Raw genomic sequence first — 24,026 nt, forward strand, 5'->3', positions numbered from 1 at the left:
CTGAGGCCCGTCCGCTCAGATCGCCTTCTCTCGCCACACTTCAAAGGCACCTCTGGGAGGATCTTCAAAACGTACAGCATTACAAGCTTTTTCAGGCCTGCCACAGAGTCCCAAACCAGCCAAGAATCTGACAGAAAGTTTCTCTCCAGCTATTTGTTTTAAAGTTGGTTCACAGGTAAAAGATTCCTCATGTCATTTTCTCCCGTTACCTGGCCTCACTTTTATCTTCCACCCACTACTGCACTTCCCGTTTGCTTTTCCTCCGTTTGTGTTATCCCTCTTTACTTTCTTCTCCCACTTTTCATCGTCTTTACCTTTGCAGTGGGTTCAAACAGGAGCTTGAATCATATCAGGCAAGGGAGCTTTGCCAAGTGCTATCCATTATTCTGAAGTAATGCTGCGGTGTTGTCTTTTTTTCTCATGTTTTTTCAAATTTTGGCTTTTGTCTGCCTTAATCCCTTCTTTTTTCTCTTCTCTTCCTGACATCAACTCTATTTACCACACCATACTCATTATCCCACCATTACATCTGCTCTCTCTCCTGCCATTACACCATAACCCCTGTCTCCCATCCTTGATCCACCAACTCTCCATTCCAAATTTTTTCTTTTCTTTCCTCAGCCAACATTTGCTGTCTCACAAATCCTTTGGATGCTTCTGTTCTTCTTGTTCCTGCTTACTGTCTGTGTCCTTGTGTCTCAAAGAGCGGCACTAGCAGAAACACTGTCCCCCTCTGGTTCGCTTTTATTCCAGTTTTTTTTAAGTGGACAACAGCTAAAGGTGTTTCTAACATCCCTCTCACCCTCTTGGTCCTTTCTCTTTCCCAACCTTCTTTTTTTTCCAGGAATGGGTGACCGCCACTGACCTGCTCATCTCTTTGGACAGGATTAACACCTTTGGAGACGAGTTCTTCAAGGACGCTAAAGTGTTACGCTCGTACTTCTATGCCATCTCTGATTTCTCTGTGGGGGGCAGGTAAGAGACACTTAACAATGTGCCCTCTATGAGAAGTCATCACGCTTTATCAGCAACCTTTCTGAAACTTTCAAAATGGGTAATTTAAAAGCTTAATCTTGAGACGTGTCCCTTGAATTTAAGATTTGGCTAAACTAAACCCCCAATCCTAAACTAAAGATTACAATTGGGGACATTTGTAACAGTGCATGGGTGACAGTATGACTTTTCATTCCGTTTCATATCAGTCTTTTCCAGATTCTTTTAGGATGAACCTTTTTTTTCTTCCTTGTTACGTTGATGAATATCATTCTCAGGAAGACTTGCAATTCCTTCAAAACATATTTGATAGTGTAAATTAGCTGTCTAAACATAATCTTCAGAAGGACAGCTGTTTTGCAAAGTGATAAAAAACACCTTGTCTCCTGTCAGGTTGCCATCAGAGAGGGTAAACCAAGATAGTCCTCCAACCTCCTTCCAGTTCTTTTAGTTTATAACTCAAAGTAATGAGAGAGGACGTGGCGCCAAGGACCAGGCTGCACCTTAGTACTGCAGAAAGAAGTGGACGATTAAATAGTTGAGATGAAGCCTTCAGAAAGAATATAAACGTGATCCGACACCTGTCATAAACAGTTAGGATCACTGCAGCAACATGACAAATTACCCATCAATGTCACAACACCTGGGGGACAGACCCTCATGACAACATGTTAGCTTTGTGCCACAGCTTTCTGTACGAGGACACATGCCTTTACACCTTGGTGCTACAACTCACTAATCGACCCGTCCAACTCACAGATGAGGGGATTTTTACAGAATATCAATGGAACCACAACCCAAGCTGGACCACATATATTGGAAGATGCAGTATGTGCATCTTTTCATTCTGGTGCAACACAACAACTCAGCATATTGCTCATCGCTTTTTTGCACAGCACATATGTTGCCTGTACAGTTCAGGTCACCTCCCTCATAACATATTCAGTTAGAATTATCACTGAGCAGCTCAAGTCTGCTCCAGCAGAGAGATGCGATATGAGGATTCTGAGCCACAAGGCTGTTGTCATCTCGACCAGCACAGAAATAAGTGGGTCTGAGCCTCAGGCGAGCGTACGTCTGGATCCCGGACAGCTGGCTAAATTTGACAGAACCTGCCACTCAGTGTCCCCGTCCCCTTTCACAGCCACTCGTCAACAACAACTCTGTAATGAAACGGTACACACACAGTGAGGCATAGGTGCCACAGGGGTCCAGGGGAAATGATGGGCTTTCTATTGGCAGATATTTTGTTTCTTGTTAAGTAATTAGATATAAACCATTGAACACTGACTTATTCTACGTTTGTTTTTGAAAGTATTAAAACATACTTTTTTGTGAGCTGTACACTGCCCCACGAGGCTGTACACCTCTACAGCGGGCCGGGTTCGATTCCAGGCTGCAGCCCTTTGCTGCATGTCATCCCCCATTCTTTCAGCCCTCCTTTCCCTACTAAAACTCTCTCTCTCTCTCTGTCCTATCAAATAAAGGCCATAAAAAGTCAATCTAAAAAAACATACACTTATTTGGAGATGATGAGCATACACAAAATATGCAGTTTAAGTAAATATGATATATTTAATGCACACATTGATAGTCATAGACCTGCTGTATATGCTTGTTGTTGCATTTTATTACACTGGCTGCACAAATGAATAGTGCAGTGGTCAAGGAGGAGAGAAAACCCCACCTCATTTCAGGACACGTTTGTGCCCGTGAAGGATAATAGAAAGTGACAACTCCTTTCAGTGGAAATACCTTTTTACTCTACCCTCTCCTCTGCCATCTACTCCATTCTCTGTGTGTATAAGTTGAATCAGCAAAGGGAGAGAGGGAGTGTGTATGTGGGAAACTACTCGCAGTCTTTACATAACTATCTGTCTACGTTTCCCTTAAGATGTAAGTGTAACGGTCACGCCAGCGAGTGCGTTGATGGGGAACATGGTGGCCTGGTCTGTTCCTGCGAGCATCACACGGTGGGAGCCGACTGCCAGAGATGTCACCCCTTCTACCAGGACAGACCGTGGGCCAGAGCCACTGGGGACTCCGCCAACGAGTGTCTGAGTGAGTAGTCTGTTTCTGGGCCGCTGTCACAAAGCCCATTGGGTGCAGCCGTCTGCAAAATCCTCAGGGCGGTGTTAAATCCAAGTGTCAAGCTCTAGTCAGGCTTTCAAAGGCCCACAAGAAAAATCAGTACACCACCTTCCATCAGTCTTCAGTATATGTTGAAATTTTGATTTCCTCACATGCAGCTTTTATATTTGCTGCTTGGGTGAGTAGATACTGCATACAGAGGTGATGGAGTGCAGTCTGTTTGGCAGCCGATTGTTTATTACAGCTCAACTTTATTGATTTGCATTTTTCTGTGAATTGAATTGTGTTCTATTATGTTGAACTCAGCATCACACAGAATTTAACTATTTGTCTACCATCAAATCTTAGTAATTAATAAATATTGCTTTATTTTAAAGCCTATATGAATATGCCTGCAAGCATTGGTAACGAAAGCTTCCTGCAAGACGTGTGTTAATTTAAGTGTATGTATAAATTAGCTTTATCTGGTCTGCCTTATCACACTGCACTCTAACTGAATGCTGTCGAGGATGAATTGTAATTGGATGAGAGGTACAAACCATAAAAGGAGAGTGGCTCACTTCTTTTTTTTTTCATGAATTCTGTTAAGTAGCAAGCTTGTTTTAATTACTCTTACTCTTGGTTCCAAGCAGATGGCATCTTAAATAGAGTACAGCACCCAACTCAATTAATGGAGTATATTAATAAATAAACATGCACCGTATAGAAGAAAGGCAGAATGTGAAAGCATAAAAATGAATACTCAGTGTAATTGCAAATTTGGCACAAAATTATTTCTGCCTGATCCAAACTCTTATATTTCTGTTATGCACCAGAGCAGCAATCATAATATACCCTCAGTGTTCGGCCAGAACAAAGACACTTTTACTTTTATCAGCAAATCTTCGTCAGGGAAAATAATTACATTAAATATAGCACAGTGTTAAAGTATACAGTAAAATAAATAAAACCCTGTATGTGTGTGTAAATATGTAAAACGTAAAAATAGCGACAGTCATACCTCCACCAAGGCTATGCCCTATCTCGCCATGTCAAAACAGAGTTACCCATTATTTATCTATACTGTGGCCGCCCACCATATTGTAATTTGTCCTTCCACAGTTTCATAACTAACCTAAGAAATGTTTGAACTTTGTTTAGCTGTTTGGACGATATTTGCTGTGTGCGACCGAGGGGGCAATGCTGTATACTTCCTGTGTTGGTGAACTTTGATTGTGATGTAGTTTCCTCAACCAAAAGCAACAACATTTGTGTTGGTGACCCCCACTTCATTGGCATTAGTTTTCAAATAGCAAAGATGGAGAGCTTGATATTTGCTGTGTTGAACCAGGCGGTACTTTCTAATGTGGGACATGAAAATTATAAACATAACCTCCTTGTCAGAGGGTCGGAGGTAATTTTTGTGGTTTGGAACAAAAAAGGAAATAGTAGCAATGGTTTATTACACAGTCTATATTCATTATACATTTTTGTCATCAAAAATCAGTTATGGCTGGTTAGACAACACAAAGGTGAGAAAGGTTTTCATTATTTTTCCTCTAACACTAGGATCTCCTTCCTCTGTTTACATAAAAGTCTTAAAAGTAACTTACAGTATATGTAACAGCATAAACACTCGATATATAAGATTATAAATAAGTTCAGCATTACAAAACATGAGGAAAAATGGAACACACTTTTGCACAGGCAAACAGACTTTCATATCTCGTTTCCACGTTGTGTATCAAGTGTTTTGCTGGATAGTTTTTGTACCATGAAAAAACACGTACACACTTTCTTACTCAATGTGAAACAAGGTCCAAATTGTCTTGCTCCTCTGCTTGCTAGTTATGGGAGAGATGTCTTCATGCTAACGAATCCAGGCCGAGCTGTCAGAGGTCTATGGTTTGAAACATCTGTGGGCTTGAGGGGGATGAGACATTAGTTGCACCAGAAATCTAAAATGGTTCAGCAGCAGCAGCAGCAGCAGCAGCAGCAGCATTTCCAGTGTGAGACGTTTGCTTTGGCTGTGTGAAACTTTAGACTCCACTTTAATGTGCATTTTCAGAACATATAAATTCGGCCTAATGGAATGAAAAGAACACGATCTCTGGCTCTGCAGGAACTGAGGATTTTATATTTAGCGCAGCCATTAATTAACTCACTGTTTTATTAATTGCTGATATATTTGGATGCAATTGGGACACCATAAGGGCAGCTATACTTCTGGATGCCATATAGTCTACAGTCAGATACAGCAACTGACTCAGCAGTCAGGTTTGACCTGTAAAAATCCAGGAGCCATAGAAAATAAATACGGAACCACCATATTTTGTGTATTTTTTTTAATTGGTTCGTAACTGTGGTTCAAGAAAATGCTGTGGTTTTATTTGCTATATGGATATGCTAATCTTCTGTCTCATGTTAGCACTTACTTGATTTGTTTTAATTCAGGCCATTAAAGTTGTTCATACCAGCCATGTGAGCATATTTTTTCCAGTCGTGCCTGCGTTTGCTGTGGAACTTTTCAATAGTAGCGAGTAATAGGCATCAATTTAGTCACACATTATCATCAAGTTAACACGTCCTACGCTTTTTTTCATCTTCATACGTAGGGCTCCATCTAATCTCAAACATCAAGAGGTGTGTGATTAGTATTTGTGTAACAAGACTTCTCAAGTGACTTTTGTTGTAGCATGACCTTTTGTATTTTTATGGCTTTGTAAGAGCGCTATTATTAACAAGGTTTCGGAGGGAAAATTAGTTTGACTGCAACTTAGTGCCATGTTATTTCAAGGGACATGGTCAGCATACAGAGACCTGACAGACTTTCATATTGACATACGATTGGCTGTGTAAAAATTAGACTTCACTTGGCTGCAACACACGTTTTCTTGTATTCATTACCTCCATTAAAAAGGGGTAAATCTTCCCTCTCTGTTCGTTTGTTCGTTTCTTTGTTTGTTTCTTAGCAAGATTACCCTAAAACAAGTTAATTAATTACCATGAAACTTGCTGAAAGGATGCCGTAGGAGTCAGAGAAGAACTCATTACATTTTGGTGCAGATCCAGAATATTGTTTTTCACATCCCTTAACATGGTGAGATTGGGCATTGTTCAACATTTCCATCATTTCCCCAGGGTATAACTCATGAGTCTTGATGAAAAAAATCTGATTTCTATGAAGAAACTGTTGAGGGGAGTGTTGGGCCTTGGTAGAGGTATACACTCTACTAGTACACAGTTTTAGTTAACATATTTTTCTGTTTGTCCTTAATCAGGTATATTGTATATATTTACACATTCTTTAAAACATTAAAAATCAATAGTGTGGTATTTGGTTTGTAGTGTACTTTATAAATATTTTCCCGTGTATTAGTACATCTTTCAGTGAAATATTTCCCATATTTACCCTCTCCCCTCTCTTTTAACTTCCTTCATCTCTATCTCTGTTCGATGTTGAGCTTTAAGTTTCTTAATGGCCAAAAAAAAATCAAGTCATGCTGTCGTGTCTCTCACTGTCCAGCGCTGCTCTGCCCTCCATATCCATCGCCTCTCGCTACTTGCATCACAGTGCTTCTGTCAATTAATAAGACTTTCATTTTAAATTATACAACCTGCCAGACTGTTAAACCAGTTTAGATCCGTTCACTGTGAGGCAGCTAGAAATGTTAAGAATAAAACAGGGATTTGAGTGAAAAACCCTCTTCACTAACTGCAGATGAGATGTTTTTTTAAATCTTTGGACAGTGTCAGTCCTGCTGTGTCTTCCTGTTTCCACACTGGTTCTTAAACCATTCTAACCAGGTGCTGACTGTAGCTATATATTCAGCTGACGGATATAAAAATAGTATCAATCTTTTCAACCAACTTGCTGCAAGAAGCATTTTATCCATGATGCTGAACTTTTCCCTGACTAAATTGGCTTGTCAAGTTAATTTCATACATTTACATTCTCAAGTATGTGTGTGCATGTAAAATATTATTCTTTCACATCAAAAAAATAACAAAAATAATCAAAATTGCAATACAGGCATTAAAGAAGGTAATATAGGATTTGTGTATTCAATTGTTATAAGTTTATTTTACCTGAGCAGAGTACAGCAGCGTGGATTGACAACACTACAACAGCGGAAGCTGACAGAGATATTAAAGTTATGTATATGTGCACTCATGCAAATAAGTGGCAGTAATAAAATTCACTAATTCACAAACAGATCAACGCCAATTATTGAAGCACAAAGGAGACATTTAGAAAGGTGCAGGCAAGACAAACCACATGCAGTGCAATTATACTGGCTATTCATGATGACTGCTGTCACTGCTGATAGAAGCCGACAACTTCCAACAAATCTGCCAAGAATGTCAAGTGTCTCTCACACAAAACACAGTTATTCTTTAGCGGGGAGAATAAACTGTAACAGACTCATGACCTTTGGAGGATTATGAAACCATGAAACCCAACAATTAGAAAATAATTAAGATAAAGCTTGAACTTTAGAAAAATAAACACAAAGTGGTATACCATTATTAAACAATGTATTATCGAGATTGCTGTGGCTCAGGAGGTAGAGCGGGTTGTTCACTGATCGGACGGCGGTTTGGTCGACCCTTGGCTCCTTGGGCCCAAATTACCCCTGATATTGTGTGTGTGTGTAGGAGCAATACCCCATACATAGAACAAGTACTGTCTTTTGTGTTAAAGAATGTAAAACACTTTGTGTGGTCATTAAGACTGGGTAAGCACTAGATTAATGTAATACATTTACCATTTATTTTCTTGCATTGGTGTCTATCTCTTTATCTGTGGGTATTTTTTTATCATCTGGCTCAGCTCTAACTGCAAGGATTTGAAAGTTACTGCTCAAATTCTCTCTTTCACAAACTGTACTTGCATGCAGCACCACATTGCAACCTTAAAAGACTATATTCAACACTCTGTTTGTACTATTGGTTTTTATCTCGGTCTCTGCAGTGCGTATTTGGAAATGCACCGATATGAATCAAGCATCCATGTCTTCTACGAGGGGAGAAATAATTCTGTGGTTTGTTTTATAGGCAAAAGACAACATACATCAACCAGAACACCTGAAATGACAGTGAACAATCACAGCAGCTCACACATGTTGAAGTAACCCCACTGGTGTGACCCGTGATGGAGTGTGTCAGTTTAATGTTTTCTGTCCTTCCATATGCTATGACTCAGTACCGACCTACTTTAAAGATACAGCAAGGTTCCATCATATTCTATTGCTAAACGCCATCTGACAGCAACACTGACACATGGCAGTCCTTCCTTCGTCTTTTTCTTTCTCCAGATTATAAAGAAACATCACGTTTACATATCCTGACTTTTAAAAACAGGCATGTGTTGATTGCTATCATTGTAATCAAAGAAGTAAAAACTAGGCGGACAGTTTTAAAAGCAAATGTTGAGAAGCAGTGATAATCATCTGTGATTATTACAACTATCTTTGCTATTGTTAATATGCGAACAGCAGTAGCAGGTGGTAAATCGAAGCCTCAGGGGGCCTTTTACTTGAGGTCACATGAATGTTTCAGTGTTTTTGTCGTGATTTCGCTATCAGACGAGGTTGTTTGTCTGAATTTGATATTGGACGTCTGATTGTTACGGCTTTAGGGTACTAAAATAGTTGAAATATATGCAAAGGTTTGTGCAGTTTGCTTTGTGTGTGTGTAATAGGATGTCATTCTCCTCAAGATTCTCTGAGACTGAAATCATTTACAGCCTGAGCAGGTCCCCGCAGGTCTTCATGATTTCCGTTGTTTGTTTGACGCTGTCATCGGCTTAGCCCGAGGCTTTTCCAGTAGGTAGACACTTTAAACCCTTTTTTGCCGCTGATTTAAGTTTGAAGGCTGCAGCTGTAAATGGGAGACTGTGATCATTTTCTCAGATAGGAATAGTGCAGTTTATGATACTGTAGATAAACCCAATATCTATAATCTAAGCCTCTTGAAAGTAGTAGATATAGAAGTAAATTTCAGCTAAAAATTGGTGGTATTATCCTGTATTTTTTATTTTACTTTTGTTTGCTCTGTGGTCTCCACTATATTCAGCAATTTAGGATGATACAAAAACACATGATCCTCTGAACCCCTAGATTTCATCATGCAAGAGGCATAAGTAATTTTTCGCATTGACACGATTTATTGTTTATTTATTGTGATTTATTAAAAAGACAAACTACATCAGTAGTTTGATCAAAATATTCTGAAAATGATTTAAAAAATGTAAAGAAATAACGGTTTTGACGTTATGTGAAAGTCATCAGATATCTCCTGATAGCAGAATGCTAATAACCTAGCACTAGCTCATCATTTCTAAGGAACAGGCCCTGTCGACATGTACAGAGTAAATTAAATTAAACTTTTTCTTTCCCTTTCATCCTTTTTTATGTTTTCAAAATCTGAGCTCTACCAAAATTCTGTCCAGGGTCAAAATTTTCAAAAACACAGTTTGTATTGTTTATCTGTTGAGTGAAGAACTGAGGGTTTTTTTGGGCTTGTGATTGGCCATCAAAAGAAATCCTCAATTGTAATTAGAAGCTATTTAAGTATGGATGAGGGGAAAGTGTCATCCTCCTGAAAACACTCTTCATCATGCACTGCGCGTTCAAATGCTACACATACACTTTCTTCATGATCAATGTTAAACAATATAATTTCACTTTATTTCACCAGATGTTATATCTCTATCACAGGTAACTCGAGCAGAAACTGTTTGATTATGTAAACATTCTGTATGAGTAAATGATACTCCCACAAACCTGTGAAATGCCAGGGACTGTATGTAAACATGTAATGCTGCCAAAATGGAAAAGCAGTTGCCATGTCTTTTTTCTTTGCTGTATCAAGAAACATTAAGGAGTAGAAAAATATGTTATAGGACATGACCCAGTTTTTTATATATTGCTTTAGACATATTTCTGTGAGATATCAGAACATAAATTATGAGGATTTTAAAAAATGTTTAAAAAATGAGCTGAACTTTGCAAATGCTGTTTTTGCAAGGCCTCTTAACAAAAGTCATATATTAGCCGAAATAGCTGATAAATGTGTGAGGTAGGTCTTTAGCTCTACACTAAAGGTCATGCAGGTTTATATGCAGCATAGTCTCTTACAGAATGGCTGTTATCACTGCTGATGTTCTATTCTTTTGGCTAGTGTGACATCTCATTCATCTGGCAAATTAGATGTAAAAGTGAGGAATCATCGCGCCTGCAGGGGTTGAGTTTTCTGTTTGCAATGTGTTCCGCAACAGTACTGAGACACATTTCATGTGAAGGGCAAAAGACAACAAGAAGATTGGGTTGCATCACCTCTAACTCAGGTTTTATGCTGAGGTCTGCTTGCTTCCTTGTGGAAACTAGTACAGCTTAAGTGGAAACTACTGATGCTATGCCGAGTTCTGCCTGCCAAGGACAGTGAAAACTTTATGGATTCTCTGATGGTCCACCAGCTCACTCACGAGACAAGATTTCTCCCTGTGCTCCCAATGGCCAGTCTGACTATGACAGATAAGAAAAAGAGAGAAAAAGCGAGCAAGAAAGAGAGGGAGCAACAGCAGGGCAAATAATTATCAGAAAAAAAACTGCTGTCTGGGGTTCAATATTTCTTGTAATCCATCTTATATCGACTTAATTTAGCTTTGATTTTCATGATTTTGTGTCATCTATTCTGGCCCCTATGTTGTGTGCTGTTGTGTTGGGAAGGAAGGGAAGGTTTTCTAGTAAAGATGAAGAAGAAGAAGACGAATTGCTCCATGATTTCTTGTCAGGTTCATACCACAGTGATATTCTGCTGCTGTTCCATGTGAAATCAGCTTTACACAGTTTGCAGCTAAACTCTCTAAAGGCTTTAATGTAAAGTAATCCCACACTTTAGAATAACTTGTCCCCGCTGTGTTGAGAGCTACGTTTGTCCCATTTTTCAAATGTTTACTCCAGAAAGGGAGATGGTGCCGTGAGCTAAACAAGGAATGGGATTCGCTGGTTTACTGCTCCCACCTCAGGAGATGTTGCCACAGCGTGTGTTGTGCATGATAACAGACCTGACGAATCGATTACTAAATTACCTGCTGGCTACTTTTATAATCGATTATAATCGATTCAATCGATTAGTTGTTGCAGCTGAGGTCCTCTGACCTAACACAGTTTTATAATGAACCAAAAATAATTGTATTGACCGCCATGCATTGATTTCTATATTTTCTTCTACTATTTCAAATGGGTAGACTCTTATTATATTGGTATTAACATGTGATCACATCACATGTTAATGAACAGAGAATTCCAGGAGTCTGAAGTGCTACAGGCCCAACCTCTGGAGAGAGATTGTCCTCCTGGAAGTTTTTCTGATATGCACTTAAAGTGAAGCTGTTCAGAATCTGTAGTGAAGGTTGATTCAAATATTTTAAGATGGATCCTGACCACGATCTTTTTTGATACCGTCCTGACTTCTGTTACCAAATAAAAGCACATGTCTGACACAGGATAAAGAATTCTGACAATAGTGCAGTGACAGTTTGTCATCCTTAACACCTACGCTGACTCCTACATTACTAATACTATACTCCTAATTACCTCCGCCAAAAAACAAAATGGGTTTCTATGAAACTCTGTCTAAGGATGCAGTATGGGTCAGAAATATAATTATGGTGCAGACCTTTTTTTTTACTTTAACATTGCAAGATAGAGTGTATTTGTATGTATGTATAATGCATGTATCTTAATGAGGCACAATTAGGGAACTGATATCTCTTGAGTGTACGTGAAATTTGGTGCAGCTTAATTAATTTAAGGAGACCGTTGGGCCTTGGTGGAGGTATGAGCTTTACTGAGTGTTTTTCTAGTTGATTTGCTTGATATACAGCAGAGAGGATGAAGTGCCACCTTATTGTAATACATGTAGGTCATCGGGATGTGGTTGGAGTGGATAGAGGACATGAAGTGCAAAAACAAACCTGTCACTTTGAAAAATAGTATTTATGGCCGTGAAAACTGCAGTTCACAACCAACGTATCATTTAGAGTTATTTGTATTATAAACCTTTATATTTCTTTGTGCGTCAGGCTTTAAATTGCGTTTTCTGACTACATCAGAGATTTTTCTTCACTTGACAATTTTCTGCTCCTCGAAAAAGAAAACCTTCACCGCATTACTCCTGCAATGAGGTTAGCTTTACCTATGTGGTCCTGGGGTAACAGTTGGAACAGCTGATTTTACAGCGGGAGGTGAGAGGGTATCGGCTTATAAATCGGATTTGTCCTGCTCCAGATTAACGTCACTGTGTCGCCCTGTAATGATCCGGCGTCAGTCGACCTCTAGTGCTGAGTGTGAAGCTAAATCTGCCTCTGTACTTGCATGGAGCTCTCCCCGGTGGCAGTGACGCACATGCTGTGTGGTCTCCGGGACAGGATTGATGGAAGCAGCATGTGGAAGTGATGGTTGTGTGTGGGCAGACGAATAACTGTGGGGAAGATGGCCAAACAAAGCTGTGCAGTGATGTAGTGGTCTTTGTGTTAAACCTGTTAAAAAACAGCTTCAAGTGATTAGCTGTGTCTCACTTCCCTTTACTGTATGTGTGCAGTTTTTGTTAATGCTACCTTTAAACCGATGAATGAATGGTAATGTGTTTAATTCTTAAGTTTATTTGTATTTGGGTAAGGAGGTTGATGCAGCTAATTAGTCATAAAGCTTTTTAAATACACACATTAAAAATACATATAAAACATATTTTAGATCTTACACAAAATCAAATCAGATAACAAATTAAAAATAGAGAAAATAAAAGAGAGTGACCAGGAACCCAAAATTCAGTTTGTCCCAAAGCTAATAACAATAAACATAATCTTATATATATATATCTATATAGTTACATACTAGGTGCTTCAAGGTGGTATAGGATGATAAACCATTATAAAAAAGAAAACTAAATTTATCCACTTAAATTCTTCAACCTATTTAATAAAATATATTTTGTATATAATTGTTTCATTCTTGAGACTTTCGTACATTCTCCCAGAATAGCAACAGAAATCCAGAATCACATTTTGAGAGATGTTGTCAAACATGGATTTCTACCACTGAAGTAAATTCAACAGAGGCCCCTGCAGTTGTTGGCAGAACTGCTACCTAGCTAACAGCTAGCCTGACCGTCAGTTGCAGCTCAACTATCCATGCTATGATAAAGATATGAGCGGACGGGAGCTGGAAAGTAGAGTGGGCTGGTGGTATTTGTGCACTAGTTGCCTGCCAGCGCCAATCAGACCTGAGTCGTGCTGCGGCGCCTTTCTATGTAGGGTGTCAGGTTTGTCAGATTCTGTTGCCCCATGGGCAGAGGGATTGCAGATGCGATAACACGGGACTCAGCATTTGTCAAATGATGCATGTTGTGTTCCAAAGACTACTGCGAGCAGTGCAAAGGCTGGCTCCCACAGCATCTTCTCCCTTTATTCATCACACCTACAATTCCAGCACGTATGCTTAAAGCTGCACCAGTCAATATTTTTATATTAACAATAGGACATAACGATGTGTAATGTGTCAGGAGTCGCTTGAACCCACACAAATATGTTGTTCTCCTCATCTCTACTGAGCTGTTAAATATATTTTAGCTCATCGTTTACAGCTATTATCAGTGAAGAAGGCTCTGAAAAGACAAGTTGCTTTACTTAAAAGTCCATTACTTAAACTAACTAAATTGCAAAAATAATTTATTTAACACTTTTTTATGCTTCTGTCCTTAAACACACCTAAAATCCAAATGAAACATGAGCCAAATCTGTCACGTTCTATTTAGCACTTGTACGAAGAGTAACAAGCAACCAGTTCAGGGGTTGGAGAGGGTCATCTGTACTAACCAGAAGGTTGATGGTTCCATCCCCAACTCTTGTAGTCAAAGTCTCCTTGGGTAAAATACTGAATCCTTAAATGCAGGCAGTGTGTGTGATAGATTATACTACTGTGTGCGTGTGAATGGGTGAAGGTGGCTTGTGATCCAAAGTGCTCTGAGTGGTCAATAAGATGAGAAAAGCACGATATAAATATTCAGTTTACAATGTCATTTAAATAGGCAAATGTTTGCCAACATGCTGGTCATAAAGGGTATCCAATTATAAAGAGTGCATGTTTTTTTTAGACTTTGCAGGCTTTTGTTTAATTAGAATTCAATTTTGAGCAAAATTAGTCAAAGTCAAGTCAGAACTCTTATTTTGTCTCTTTCAAGTTCTTCACTAATCCCAAATTTGTCGATATTGTTTTCTGAGCAACTAGTGATAATTTGTCATCGTTCAAATCAGGTGAACCTCCTCAGACTCCTTATTAACAGGGAGAAATAATAATTTACTGTTGCCAGCTTGATTCATAATAAAATGGGCAATTTCCCCTAAATCCCCCCTCAGGGTAACTGGTAAACTGAGGAGGGATTTGATGAGAGGGGTACGAGAGCAGTGATGGTGTGTTATCAGCTGAGTAATTTGCTCTTGTATAAACATGAATTACTGTTATCTAAGTGCCCCCTGACAGCCGATTGGCTCCTCATTAGGCCTGTGTGAAATGAGATTAGCAACGAGCCTCTAAATTATGATCCAATCCCAGAACACATAATCTCTCACACATATGCCCTCCCCTTGTCTCTCCCCTTTTGTCTATTTCGGTCCATCTCTCTTTCTACCTTGCTGCCTCCTCATTGCTTGCTTCTTCCCCTGTGGCTGCTCTTTCCACGTTCCTCGCGTCTCTCCTCACTTGACTTCTTGCTCTCGCTTTCTCTTGCTTTTCCTTTCCCTCGCACGCAGAGTGCAACTGCAGCGAGAGATCAGACCAGTGCGTGTTTGACATGGAGCAGTACCGCAGCACCGGCAGTGGGGGGCGCTGCGTGAGCTGCAGAGACAACACCGACGGGCCCCATTGTGAGCGCTGCAGAGAGAACCACCACCGGAAATCCTCTCTAGCGCCCTGCCTTCCCTGCGACTGTAACGTCGACGGTAAGCTGCAGAAACAAAAGCTATAATTGTTTCAAATACCAATGAGAGAACATTAATTATAATCCACGCCAACATCATTACTCACTACTGTTATTTTCCCTGGTATGACTCAAATAATTATGGTTGAACTGGGATGTTGTATGGGCATAATAAAGCGCCATAAGTGAGATTTAGCTACAGGCAAAAAGGACCAAAAGGATTAATTGTTGCAACTTTTATAGCCAAATGCTCATGAATAACATTACTCTAATATTTAGTCCAACTCATGGAGCAACTCAACTACCAAACCTTTCCTGAGAGTAGAATCTTTTCTTATTCATAATTTATCCAATCTCCTCTCATGTCTAACTCATCCCATCAGATTTATCGCTCTAGCTCCCCGAAAGACCACGGAAGAAATCCATGACTCTCCTCGGCCCTGCTGTTGTAAATTGATCCAGTTGAGTCACTGAGCGTTATCAGTGAAAAGGCCCAGTGTTCGTTAAACACAGAGACATTAAATGATCATGCCCCTAATTACAACGTCCTCGGGGTGAAGAGGGGAGAACCAGAGGGAGAAATGAACAAATGCCTTTTCTGAAATAGTGAATGGTGTTTGCACAGTGCTGTAGGAGTCCATTATATTTATCAAAGGTTAAAGCACTTTTCTCTCATGTTCACAACATCCCTGATGGAGTGGTTGTCTCTGTTAATGTTGTTTTCAGATCCTCCATGTTCATCTCTTTGGTTTCTGACAAAGGAATTCCCTGCAATGACAAATTATTAATTGATATATTGATCCATTTTATTTCAGATGTATTCTGAAGTTTTCAATTTTCTTGATTGACCTCTTTTCCCCTTTGACCTCTTTCCATTCTCTTTTCCTTTTTTTAATTCCTTATTGCACTATTCATCGGCTGTCCCCTTCAGGCTCGGTGAGTCTGCAGTGTGATGTAGAAGGAAGGTGTGCGTGTCGAGTCGGCGTGACAGGGGAGAAGTGTGACACGTGTCGGGCGGGCTTTCACTCGCTGGGTCCTGGTGGCTGCAGGTGAGCAACACACACAGTCGTGAACACAGATGCAGGCACATATTGAAACACATGACGTGTTAAAAAAGGCAAATGCAGAGCTGAAGATGTTGCAAAGAGCTTTTGAAAGAGAGACGGGGTTAAGACAAACACAAAGTAAACCAGCAGACAGACTTTGGTCAATAAATCTCCCCTGTTTTGCAGTAACCATCCGACTTCCCCCAGCTTGAATTTATCAAACTACAAGGCAGCTGTAAACAGGAGGATTCTCATTTCTCTAAGTGACACCACTGTGAATTAGAGACCCTCTTATCATTGAGTACCAGGATGTGCAAAAAACTGTATCAAACTTTTCCCACTACCCAGACTGGTCTTTTTTTCCACACAGCAACATGAACAGGGGGTAAGTTAAATTTCCAACTTAAAGATTTTAGCCAAAATTTCAGTCTAACACAGAACATATTGTATTCATTCACTAATTGAATCTGTAAAATGCTTATATCTAAATCTACTCGGTCTCTTCTGGTCTGTGTGCAAATATTTGCGTTGAGTTCTTAAATCAATATAATCTCCTCACTGAAGTAATGCTGCTCACAGACATGCACTGAACTCAAGATTAAATACATTTGCCGGGCTGTATGTGTATGTGAGATGAAATGTCTGAAACAGTTGCTGTGGAGTTTTTTCTGCTTGCTTCCTGGTAAAAACTGGATAATGTCCCAATGATTCCATATGAGAAAACAGCAGGAGACTATTGGGAAGATGCACTGTTAGCGACTGAGCGTGTTGATGTTTCCAACAAGCAACAGACACAAACATGAAAAGCGTTAGGATGAAAAGGTGGTACGATGCACGTAGAAGAAGCTGTCGAAGAATACAACTTGGAAAGACAAATCGATTCCATAGCTTTTGGTGATAAAAGCTGTTAATGTGTAAAACGTGATCCCCTCTGCAGAATTTAAACATTATGTCCTGCCATGGCATGTTGCCAGTTTCTGGATTTCACTTCTGAAAATGTTTTTTTTGTGTGACAGGACAGTTTATCACAGCTCCACATTGTTGAATAAATCATGTTGGCTGCATTTCATGGAGCACACTTGATGTATATCATTATTTCTCTGATTTCATTAGCAAGCTACAGATAAACGATTACATTCATTCTGTGGAAATATTATATAACTATAAAGTTAAATAAAGATTTCCCATCATGGATCAATGTCTTGGTGTAATATGAGAGGTTTGTGATACACCCACAGAGATTAAGCATTTAACTCTGCAGTCCCCTTTTAAACAGCCGGAGTTTTTAACTGTCTTTCATCTGATTGTGTTGTTTTTATGGCCCGCAGCTTTATTGTTTTTGTTCGGTCTCGCTGCTCTCATTACACCCTACAGGTAACAGGCAGACCGATAAAAGTCAGCTGCTAGCTGGCAAACATTGTGGAGCACTTAACGTGGAAGGAGCCAGATACTTGCCTCAGGTGTTGGTTGAAAACAAAACAGAGCTACAGAGAGGATGAATATTGTCACCAAAAACATGACTCCAAATTATTAATTTTATGTATGGTAGGTTTCAACTTTAGGTTTGTCATTTCTTTATATATATTTTTTATATTGCCACTATAGTGCCAAAAACAGGTTACTTGAGCTTGAAGAAACAATACCTAAATATTGAATCCAATGTCCAAAACACATACAAATCACTTTATACAGCAAACCAATTTTTTCTATGTTTTGCATCACTAAGATTTAGTTAACCAGACCACCCCTCTTTATGACTTTAAAACAAAGACCGGCCTGATGCTGTGAGATTACAAATATACCACAACTCCGACTGTTGCTGTGAATTATCTTCTGCAGCACATGGTCAGTGTTTTGGTTGGTCACCCAGCTGTCTTGGCCTACAGGGGAGGGAGATCTGGCGTTTGAAGATCCCTTAGAACCAAGCCAGAGACCGTATGGTTTACTCCATCTGTTGTCATGGTGACTGGATCCAGCCTCGCTGACCTCAGAAACCTAATGGAATAGCTTTAAATGGATGGTTCACCCAAAAATGAAAATTCCCTCATCATCCACTCACCACTATGCCGATGGATTACGTCTGAAGAAGCCATCGCGATTGACTTCAATTGTACTGGATTCAGCTGCAAGGCTGAGACTCCAGAAGTGTTTTGTGGACTCAAACACTTCACCCACCCCTCCATCGGCATAGTGGTGAGTGGATAATGAGGGAATTTTCATTTCATTGTTACAATACAATTTTGCAAGGAATATGCATGTGAGGTGAAGTGGTCAGAATAAATCAAAGTTAAAATCCAGAAACAACAAATGGTAATCACAGAGACATGAAAAACTCAAGTGGGGGTCTTAGACGAGAGGAAAGGGGAAAGTGACACAAGACTAAAACAGGAAATATCACACAAATGGAGAAATGGACACAACGGTGTGTTGTGTCAATAAATGTCTATTATTCATATGAAGTTGTTTATTTTTCTTGCAGAGAAAAACTAATCACTAACATCACAGTGGTCAGATTGATGGCTGATTGTAAATGTTCCCCATTAGGCGAGTTGGCACCCTGCATAACAATAAAATATTACATCTTTTGAAAAACGTCTTTCTATATTTGTACTTCTCTGTGATTTTAATAATTTAATTTTATGCTAAGCTCAGGGGGTAAACTCATTGTAAGATAAGCAAAGTTGCTTTCATTCCTCAGATATGAGAGTGTTACACACACACACACACACACACACACACACACACACACACACACACTCACACACTCACTCTCTCTATTTGGGTGTTTTTCTGAGTCCGTTGTTGCAGCTTTCATACGCCGCATACATTTTGAGGATGAAAAGCACATTCCAACTTTCTGACCTGAGAGCTCTTTCACTAAGTATGTGCACATACGAGCCTGCATTTAAATCCCCATTATAGTGCATATATGTGTGTCTGAGTGTGTGTGAAAAGTATGATGCAGTATTTGTATTCATATACCATCCCAGCTCTCCCTGACCCCCTGCACCCACTGAGGGAATGCTAAGTTGTGATGGTGCTGAATCGCATATCAATGACTGTTTGGTAATAATATTATTTCTACCACCACCTAACTGTGGACACTGTGACAACGGGCAGTGGGCTGACAGACAAACAGACATTCAGCTTTTGCTTTGAAAATCAACGATGAACCGTCTTGATATTTATTCTCGTGACTTTAAACCTGCTCTAATAAATATTTATACATGAATCTAATCACTCCGTGTAATGTGAAAGGGGTCGCTCATAGTTATGAACCACAGACGATTACCAATCTCTGCCGCTTCCCTCAGCTCATCTGCGCTTTTTAGCATCTCTCTAATTGTTTTCATTTTACAGCTCCTGAGTTTCACTCTCACGGCTCTCATCGATGTTGTTTCAGCTGCAACAGGGTCCTTTTATCAGCTCTAAAATCTTATTGTACACTTCCTATCCAGCACCGACAGACTGATAATGTGAGTGAGCTGCTTGTCAACACAGTGGAACATTAAGAGACCAAAGACGGTTAAGATAAAGAGCCAGATATGTTTCTCAGAAGCTGGTGGAGACCAAATCTGATCTAAAATGAGAGTGCACATTTAATCTGAATTAACCAAGTTGCCAAAAACACAAGCAGGGCAATGCTGCTCCATATCTGAGGGATGTGTGAGGAAACGTTAGCTAACATGTCAGCTTAAGAGGTGAGAATATGTCGGTGTTTTGTTTACACTTCATTTCCTCGTCACACATGGCCAAAAACATCAATAATGCAGGTCCTCAGTAAGGCTCTAGGTGAAGGCAGCTTTATTGAAAATCTTTATGGAATGACATCCTGCTTTTATCCCTTTTTTAGATATCGCAAGATTGGCAATAACAAGATTGTGCAATACACACATGTGCATGCACACATGCACACCCCTTTCTCTCATTCATGCAGCAACATCAGGCTGTTGAGTTGAGGTGTGAATTACTCAGACCAGTGAAGCAGAAACAAGCAGAGACAGCTTGCCTTGGGATAATTGAATTATTTGTAATAGCGCCTCATTAAAAATAGATCCTGTGTTACATTTCCAAACAAAAGTAATCAATCAGTGAAGATGATCAAACCCAGTTTGACACGATCCAAGACACTGCTGACCCATACACCTACTCACTTGCTTTTATCAAGGTTGTTGGCACGGACTTTAAACTTTGTATGATGGATTGTGTGCTACCAAGCATCTCGGCGTTGATGATTTGTCACACGAACACTTGTTGTGCTTTATGAACGAGCGCAGCCATGGAAAAAAGCACATCTACGGGGTCGGCTAGTCAGGGCGCCCTAGGATTGAGCCTCAGGACAAGTATCCACGTTGTTGAAGAGCAAGACACCCTACTGGTTGCAGAGTTGCTGTTTTGTAGCAAGCAAATTAAGAATAACCTTATGAGTCAAAACATTAAATTGTATCTTAAAAATTATTGGCTCCTGTTTGTACAAATGTTTGTTTCCTGGATATAAATCTGTCATCTTCACATCACCTTCTGTCTGTAGACTGTGTGAGTGTAACCCCAGCGGGATTGTGGACGTCTGCTCTCCTCTGGATGGACGTTGTCACTGCAAGTCCAACGTGGAGGGACAGAGCTGTGACAGGTGTGTTTTAAGCTTGATGCTTGCATGACGCACTACATTGTGGTTACCTAGGCAACTGTTAAATTCCTGAACCACAGAGGAATTCAAGTCATTCACTGGTTTATGGACATAATATAGTCACCTTAATAATACATTCTGTTCAAAATATTGATTTTATGAATACAACATTTATATTATCACTCCTTAATTCAATAGTGATGTAATTATATAAAGAATTATAATAATTATAGCAGATGGGTCGGCACATCCTCGTTGCAGGAAAATACTTTTGGTTTTGGGGTATCTGTCATTTTGACTTTTTGAATATGACAGTTACAATATGTCAGCAGTCAGGTCTCTGCTTCTCGCTGTGTGTTTCTATCTTGCTCCTCTGGGATACAAGATAAACTCACTGGGACATTAGCAATGCACACAGCCCCAGGTCTCCAACTATTGAATAATTCTGTGCTCCCTGTTTGTTGACTTTTTTTTTGCTGATTTCATGGCTCGTTGGGCAGGCCTCTCCTGTGTAATGTGACTTGTGTATTTCCTGAATTTTAGCAGTGTTCCTCTCCAACCATGTACCAGTTAGCATCTGTGGGTCAGAGGTCAAGGTCTGTGCAGCTAAGCTCCATTTGGTCCTTTTTACTTATTATTGAAGACTCAGGGGGCGGGCCTCCTCTGCTGCTGCAGTGAGAACAACTTAAAGAGATTAGTAAGAATAACATTACTGCGGGGGTATGGTAAATAGCTGCACTGAGGAGAGTGTGCAGCATTAGTGCGTTAATAGCATTTTATGCATGAAGGTGTGTATGTGTGTGTGTCCACAGATGCAAGCCGGGATTTTTCAACCTACAACAGGAAAACCCAGGAGGCTGCCAGCCTTGTTTCTGCTTTGGCCACTCGCTGGCCTGCTCGTCGTCCGGTCACTTTGCTGCTGTCAACATCACTTCTGACTTTATGGAAGGTATTCTCTCAATATGCAGCCATTAATAAGGTTCCTTATTGACAAGATTATCAGTTGAAGTTCTCTTTGAATCCTCATTCTCCTCATTTTCATTAAAGGTTCAGCGTGTAGAATTTAGTGACATCTAGTGGTGAAGTTGCATGTTGCAGCTGAATACCCCTCATCTCACCCTCCCCATCCAAACAAAGAGAACCTGTGGTAGCCTTTAGTGGTCATAAAACCTCAAAAGGTCTTTAGTTTGTCCAGTTTGGGCTACTGTAAAAACATAGCAGCCTCGAAGAGGGAACCCGCTTCTGATATGAATATAAAGTATTTAAATATAAAGGGCTCATTCTAGAGTAAAGAAAACAACAATTCGTATAATTTAGATGAAACATGCAGAAAGTCTAATAGTTTTAGCTGCAGTTGTGGCATGCAATACAGTTTTCTGTCAATCTAGAATTTCTCTTTCACACTTTAGTTTGTTTATCTGCCACCTGGAATCTGTTTTGCATTAAAGGGTATGTGTTTTTCCCAGCTTCTGCTACTGGTTGAATGAATTCTGTGGGAAACGCAGCAGAGAAATTGAAACAAAATTCTTGGATCTGCCTATGTATTCAAATCCACTTATTAACTTGCAAAACAAACAAAAGTAAAACATTAAATAAACAGGACATAACTCTTACAAGAACAAAAATATTCAAACATTTGTATTGGGTTAGCACTGATCCTGATCTTCTCTGACGCAGAGGAGCAAAGCATGCTCATGTTTTTAACTGTCTACCTTGACTCTTCAGATCAAGATGACTGGTTGGGGAAGTTCTCTGAGGGACAAGAGTACCCCCTGCTGTGGAAGGAGGGAGAAGTGTACCTGCTGCCCCTTAGCGAGGAAGACATCGGTGTCTACAAAGCTCCTGGTGAGTCACAACAGAGAATAAAAGACATTTGAATTCTTTCACGAGGACATATCGTTACCTCAGGTTGGGTCAACTGAGGGGAGGGTGTGTGTGCGTGTTTTCCAGGGTTAGTTGATAAGAAATCCTCCAGTTGTCGCACTCATAGCAAATGTGGGAATTATATTAGTGTTAGTAGAGCATCTGTAATACCCATAGCTTGTTCCTGTTGTTCCTTAGTGAGATTAATCAGGTTCTTTGGCAGTGGGTCATACGGCGGTTATTCTGACACCATTCCTTCCAAGCCCTTATCAGAGCCATTAGAAGATAAGGGAATAAGTTGGCCCAGCTACAGGACTTAGGGCTCATTTCTATCAGCTGCCCCAGCAGCTAAGGCCTGATGGAATTGGATGTCTCGGCCATGCTGGAGAGGCAACAAAGGGAAAATTGGCTTGGTTTCTTCTTGTCTCCGCTAAGTCGGTTCTAGACATCAACTCACAGCCCCTCCAGGCCCAGAGTTGTCCATAGCCAGAAGCAAAAGAGGAGCAATCCCATTAACTCCGCATCCTGGAGGTTTAATGCCCAAACCGCACAATCACAGAGAACGACTCCATTTGGAGACATCTTTTTTCTGTCTTTTTTTTAGAACGATAAAATGCCCACAGCTGAAAGATATTACAAACCCTGGTGGTCAGGCATAAATTATAGAACGACATTCCAAATGCATAGGTTATGAATGTGTAAGTGTGACTGTTTGTTTGCATGTATATGTACACAAGGCAAGTCCATAATGAGTACTTGCATCCTCCCCCATATATATGTATAATTATAAATGCACATGGCTTATGGTGTTTTTTAAAGTTGCTTTCTTCTTCACACAGTCCATAGTGATGTCTCTGTAGGCCACACAGATTAGTGGCCCAACTGGCCAAGAACAGCTTTGTGGCAGCCTGCTTATCTACTTCGCCCAGTGCTTGTTTATGTTGTTTCTCCACGTAATAAAAGCACAAATCTATTGCCTTGCCATCCCTATTAATGATCTCATTTTCTCTCGCCTTTTTTTGTAGCGGTGCATGTGTATAGTTACTTTAAAGATTAGACCAGAGCGGCACAGGCTTTAGAAGTAGCTCTGGAATTCTCTCTCTCACTCAGCCGCTGCCTCTGCTCTTTTTCACTTTTGATTTGTGCTGAAATCCCTTCACTGTGTGTCTTCAACAAAGTAAGAGATAATTCTGAGTGACAACTCAATGTCAAACATCACACAAACTGCAATTTCTGTGATTCCTGTGAATGTACAGTATTTGTCACCATAGTTTTTCTTGGGCTTAAGCTGCCACATAGTAGACAGGATTCAATCTGGGTGATTTTTTTTTTTTTTTTTATTGAACTGATGAAGCATTAGAGAGAAGTGTTTGGGATCTGAGTGGCTCACCTGGCTTCAGAGATATTACTTGGTCCTTGATAAAGGACAAGACATCACAGAGTCT

At 40.0% G+C, this 24,026-nt stretch overlaps 1 protein-coding gene across 1 annotated transcript in view; it reads left to right on the top strand.

Annotated features, from left to right (window-relative positions):
* lamc3 (laminin, gamma 3) overlaps positions 1–24,026 on the top strand; it is a 111,832-nt gene that overhangs the window by 23,171 nt on the left and 64,635 nt on the right. Inside the window, exons 3-9 of the mRNA XM_020082516.2 lie at positions 845–975; positions 2,888–3,054; positions 14,879–15,067; positions 15,977–16,094; positions 20,623–20,721; positions 21,531–21,667; positions 22,444–22,563. Coding sequence (XP_019938075.2) covers positions 845–975; positions 2,888–3,054; positions 14,879–15,067; positions 15,977–16,094; positions 20,623–20,721; positions 21,531–21,667; positions 22,444–22,563 — 961 coding nt within the window. The remainder of the gene's footprint in view (positions 1–844; positions 976–2,887; positions 3,055–14,878; positions 15,068–15,976; positions 16,095–20,622; positions 20,722–21,530; positions 21,668–22,443; positions 22,564–24,026) is intronic.

This window comes from Paralichthys olivaceus, chromosome 18 (genome assembly GCF_024713975.1).
Source record: "Paralichthys olivaceus isolate ysfri-2021 chromosome 18, ASM2471397v2, whole genome shotgun sequence".
In the NCBI taxonomy this organism is placed as follows: Eukaryota; Metazoa; Chordata; class Actinopteri; order Pleuronectiformes; family Paralichthyidae; genus Paralichthys; species Paralichthys olivaceus.